The sequence below is a fragment of the Chondrus crispus genome, genomic scaffold, assembly GCF_000350225.1.
Source record: "Chondrus crispus Stackhouse genomic scaffold, scaffold_75, whole genome shotgun sequence".
NCBI classification, from domain to species: Eukaryota; Rhodophyta; class Florideophyceae; order Gigartinales; family Gigartinaceae; genus Chondrus; species Chondrus crispus.
Genome location: NW_005178692.1, coordinates 116880 through 121880, shown reverse-complemented (window position 1 = coordinate 121880; position 5001 = coordinate 116880). Strand labels below are relative to the sequence as shown.

The window sequence follows — 5001 nt, the reverse complement described above, 5'->3', positions numbered from 1 at the left end:
CACGGGAGTGCACGAAGCAACTGGAATGACGCCGTACGAGGCCATGTTTGGCGACCAGGCTTTTATGGCCTGGGAGACTGAGGAGAGCCTGCGAGTGGGGGGAGAGCCGTATGATATCGGCAAACACCTCCAATCCTTACACCGGAGGCTTATCCAGAAGGGAAAGGAAGCGCGGGGCAAGGCAGGAGACCAATACAACAAGGGTGTGCGCGAAGTAGAATTCGAGGTCGGGTCCGGCGTCCTGGTTTGGTAGCCAGAGCTGTCCTCGAAGGAAGGAAAGAATATCATTCCGGCCTGGATGGGTCCATACTGCGTAGACCGGGTATTGTCATCGTTAAGCTACCTACTTCGATCCGAGATTGGGGACAAGATGGCGCGTGTGCACGCAAACCGCATGCGCAAAATATCGCCAACGGCTCGTCAGACTGTGGATGTCAAAAATGGCGTGTTTCCTGATGGACTTCGGCTCCTCCGTCGCATGCACGACTCGCGTATCGAGGTTGACCGTGTAACTGGAAAAAGGACGCCGTGGTTCAAGGTGCAGCTGGCTGGGCGCAAGTCTCCAAAATGGACGCGGGAGAGTGATTTGCCGGAGATCATCGTTGATCTATTTGACAATGGTCCACACGAGACAAAACATGCTCGAGAAGGGGAAGAAGAGTAGACTTTCCAGACGTCCTACTGCAGAGGCAAAGGAAAAAGGACGAGTGTTACGAGGCATTCCGTTGCCAGGTGGCGAGCTGGACACGCGTACCACGGGGCGGAGCGCATCCGTATATCGCCGAAGGACGGGCAAGCGAAAGGCGGGAAGGAGGGAGCGAGACAGCACGCGCGGGGAATTGAGGTTGCCAGCCACTGGGGAGACGAAGGGAAACCATAGGACGCACGGGGCTCGGGCTGGGGCAGAAAGACCGCGCAGGTCGCCGGCCGAGGGCGCGAAGGGAAATGGCACGAGGAGGTGGCTACCGGTGGGGCAAGGGGAAGCTGGATCGAAAGGGGAAATTACGGGAGGGAGGGTTGGGGATAGCCGACTAGTCCCGGGAAACGTGTACTTAAGAAGCCATCCCTGAAGATAGGGAGGGGGAGGCAGCAGACTGGCGAGGAGTAAAAAAAGTCGAGTGGATTCCCGTCATTACAGGTCGCTCGGTGCCCCACGGCAGAATTGCCGCAACAGTACTGTACCTTGCTTCCACCGCCCTGATCTCGGGATCCTCATGTCACGCTGTGAACAGCGTCGCTTGGTTCTCTTCCCGCCCTCTACTTAAAAGTTACATACTTCTCCTACTCCTCTGCTTCCGCGGTTTCACCGCCCTGATCTCGGGATCCTCACAGCGTCGCTTGGCCCTCTTCTCGCCCTCTACTTAAAGTACTTCTCCTACTCCTCTGCCTCCGCCGCCGTCCAGACCACGGTTCCTGCGTCAAAACTTTCCTCGGCTCCCGAAACACCCACAAGTCAACATGCTTACTCTGCAGCGCTTTCTGCTAGTGTGCACCCTCCTTGTCGTCGCGCTCGCTGCTCCAGCCCCGATATCGCCATCTCGATCCGGGATATGGCTCTTGACTAACGCGCAGAAGCTATCCCTAACAGCAAGGAGTCGTGATGCGCTACACAATGCCAGCTTGCGAAGGAATATATTTAAATCCCTCCGCAAAACAGATCCACCCACATCTGCTGCAGCTGTTCCGAGTCGTCACTCGCTCGATGCCTTCCTTCAAGCGCACAATACATTAAGAAGGGCGCATGCATTCAAACCGAAGGAACAAAAGATGTCTCGGCCCAACGTTGCGGCACTTGCTGGCTGGTTTACCGATCATCAAAGCATCCAATCCAAGATTGCCTCGCAAACCAAATTTCCTGCCTTGAACATGGCATCTATCCCTCATTCAAATTTGCAGAACACTCGTACGCTGAAAACCAAGATGGGACGACAATCCGGGAGAAAAGCAGCTCCACTGGGAACATCAAAAGACTTGGCAGGACTTTTTCGCACATCTTTGCCGATCGCAAATCGCATGGGGCTGACTGGTGACACTTGCACGAGCACGTCCGAGTGTGCAGAAGGAAGAATCTGTGTAGACATAGCCAACCAAGACACGTGCTCTTCCGGCGAGAGATGTCTATGTGTACCTACGGACGGACTTGAGTCATGCACGTCCAGCAACGATTGTTCGACAGCTGGAGAAGTGTGCGTGCAGGGAAATGAGAGCACGCTGTGTTTCTCTGAAGAAACTGCAAATGCTGAAGATATGCCGATCGTGGACGACGGGGGTTCTAGTGGTAACGAGGAGACGTCCACGACTGGCGGCACAGGTTCCGGTGGCGGAGGTGAGGAGATGCCTACGGCTGGCGACGGAGATTCGGAAAGCGAGGGTTCCATCACGAACCCGGATGGACTCAATGTCCCATCAGGCGGTAATGACGACGACGATGATCTGTGTATAGACGCTCGAGCCCTCGGGCATCTTTCTAGAAATGGACTTGTGTTCGAGAAGCATGCCGTCTCGCGGGTTCTATGTGATGAGAACGACAGTTGTGCCACACGCGGTGACATGGTCGTGTTCCGCGGGCACGCGATGAGAATGAGCACGTACTGCGAATCGGTTGGGTGCAAAGAGGCGGTGATGGAGGTGAACAGTCCTCGCTTCAATCGTGGGATGCGCATTAAGTCTAACACGAAGGGGCTGGAGTATACAGCGTTTGCTGCACCGTACGAAACGCAGGCTGAAGAAAGTTTGATTAGGATGGCTGTACGTTTTGGGCTGTGATGGGGCGTGGTGTCGTACACTATATGGCAGAAATCACCTCATTCGATACATCCAGATCTATATTTTCGGGCACACTGCATTCGCGAATTGCTAGATTTGCTGCAAACTTGTACAACAGGTTGCTCTGTTTGCTTCGTTTGTATGACTATATTTTGAAGTGTTGAGGAGCATACCGTAAACGTGTCCTACAGTACTATTCGCTAATACCATTGTGGTGCAAGATCGATGCCGTCCGTTTACTGATGCCTATCGTGTCTCTACATTACAAGGGAATGGGAGGTATCAGTGAGACGGCGGTGAATAAAGATGATCTGATGGCGCTATTATGCGTGTGCTACGTGTGCACGTATGGCTCTCATGACTGCGGCGGCATGCTGGTGCGGTATCGACACTTGTTTTTATGGCTCTCATGACACTCCCCCTGTCGACGGCGCAGCGGTCTTGGCGTCTGCAGTCTGCTGGATTGTGAGTTGCAGCTTGGGTAGGAGGCGCGTGTATGCTTGGTGCCGGAGGGGTTTTGTGAGGATGTCCGCCAGTTGCTCGTCGGTGGGGACATGGGCGAGGGTGATTGTTACCTTTTGTGACTGGTCCGTCAGATAGTGGTGACGCAAGTCTATGAATTTTCGCCACTTTGTCGGTCCTGTGCTGTTCGCGACGTGGATTGCTGACTGGTTGTCAATCCTCAGGGGTGTTGGCTTGGTCGACAGCATGTGGATGTCCTTGAGCATGCGTCGGATCCATGTTGTTAGTTGAGTCGCTGCTGTTGCCGCTATGTACTCAGCCTCGCAGGTGGACAGAGCAGTGATGTTTTGCTTGAGGGATCCCCAACAGATCGGCGTTCCGTTGTAGGTGTGTAGGGTCCCTGAGATGGACTTTCTGTCCATTATGTCCGGTGCGAAGTCCGCGTCTGCATACGAGACGAGAAGGTCCTGATTCGACTCTTTGCTGGTGGACGTGCTAGCTCGGAAGGTGAGTCCTGTCGTGGGGGTACGTTTTAGGTACCTTATCAGTCCCATTAACGCGCTCCAATGCCTCTGTGTAGGCTTGTTGGCCGCGACGGCGAGTCGGTTTGTCAGGAAATATATGTCAGGCCGGGTGGAGTCGGCGACATATCGGAGGTCCCCAATTAATTGTTGGTATTTCTTGAGGGTTGCCATTTGGATCTCATCGGTATCCGTTGGCTTGTGAGGCATTACTCCGTCGCAGTACGGAGTTTACTTGCCGTTGCACTGTTGCATGTCTGCTTGTTCAACTATGTAGTTGATTGCATTGGGCTGGGAGACATGGATATCTCCATTTGTGCTTCGATGTACAGTCCATCCTAGGAATGTTTTGTGCTGTCCTAGACGCTTGATGTTCTACGCTTTGGCTAATGCTTTTACGAACTCCTCCTTGAGCTCGGCTTTTGACGCGACTACAGTAAAATCATCCATGCTTACTGCAGCTATGATGAGGTCCTTTCCAGTTTTTTTGACCAAAGGCAGAGGTCAGCTTCGCTTTGTTGGAACTTGCTTTTGCGTAGTAGGGCGAATACTGCTGTCAGGTAGGTGTGTCCTGCAGAGGGCATCCCATAGATGTTCATGCTCAACTTGCCTCCTTGGCATGGGTGCTTGGATGTGCCGTTGAAACGGGGTGGTTGTTTCACGTACACTTTTTCGCTGCCGTTGTGTGCGAATTTCTCATATAGATATTCTGACTTGATATCGATGTGCTCTATGTGCATGCGATGTGTTGCTGCTATGCCGAACAGTGTCCTTACAGTTGTTTTGTCCGCCATGTAAGTTGTCGTTTTGGCAGGGTCAAAGTGCTTGTGTGGCACCATCTTGTCTCCGCGTGCTGAGCAGCGCGCTTTTCTCGATGCTATTTCTCCTGCACTGTTCCTCTTGTATCGGTATCCCATTCTTAGAGGTATGAGTTTTCCTTTTTTGGGGAGGTTGGCATCTAGTGTCCACTGTACGACGTTCATTGTGTCTAAATTTTCCAATTCCTCGTTGTGTGCATTTTCCCACTCTGCTGCGTTGGGATATTTTTTGGCTTGGGTTGTGCTAGCCGGGGCTGGTGTTGTGCGTGTCACTCGTGTGGGTGTGCGATGTGGTTTAAACGCCTTCCTCGCCTGTGTGCATGACGCTGCGGGGTCAGTGGCTCTGTGGTAGGGTTGGAAGTTGACACAGCGCACTCTTCGAGGCTTGTTGGTTTTTGTTTCGAGTACCATGATGTAGTGCTCACCTATCGCAT

The 5001-nt window shown here is 53.1% G+C and overlaps 1 protein-coding gene across 1 annotated transcript; it reads left to right on the top strand.

The window, feature by feature from the left end:
- The first annotated feature begins 1458 nt into the window (after positions 1 to 1458).
- Positions 1459 to 2766, top strand: CHC_T00007465001 (hypothetical protein). Its single transcript, XM_005711144.1, has 2 exons — positions 1459 to 2256; positions 2287 to 2766. The coding sequence occupies exons 1-2, from the start codon at positions 1459 to 1461 to the stop codon at positions 2764 to 2766; spliced, it is 1278 nt and encodes a 425-aa protein (XP_005711201.1).
- The last annotated feature ends 2235 nt before the right edge of the window (positions 2767 to 5001 follow it).

Excerpts from the sequence above, each read along its gene's own strand:
- CHC_T00007465001 (XM_005711144.1), top strand. The coding sequence starts at position 1,459 with ATGCTTACTCTGCAGCGCTTTCTGCTAGTGTGCACCCTCCTTGTCGTC. Across the intron at positions 2,257-2,286 it reads ATGCTGAAGATATGCCGATC|GAGACGTCCACGACTGGCGG; the intron begins GTGGACGACGGG and ends AGTGGTAACGAG.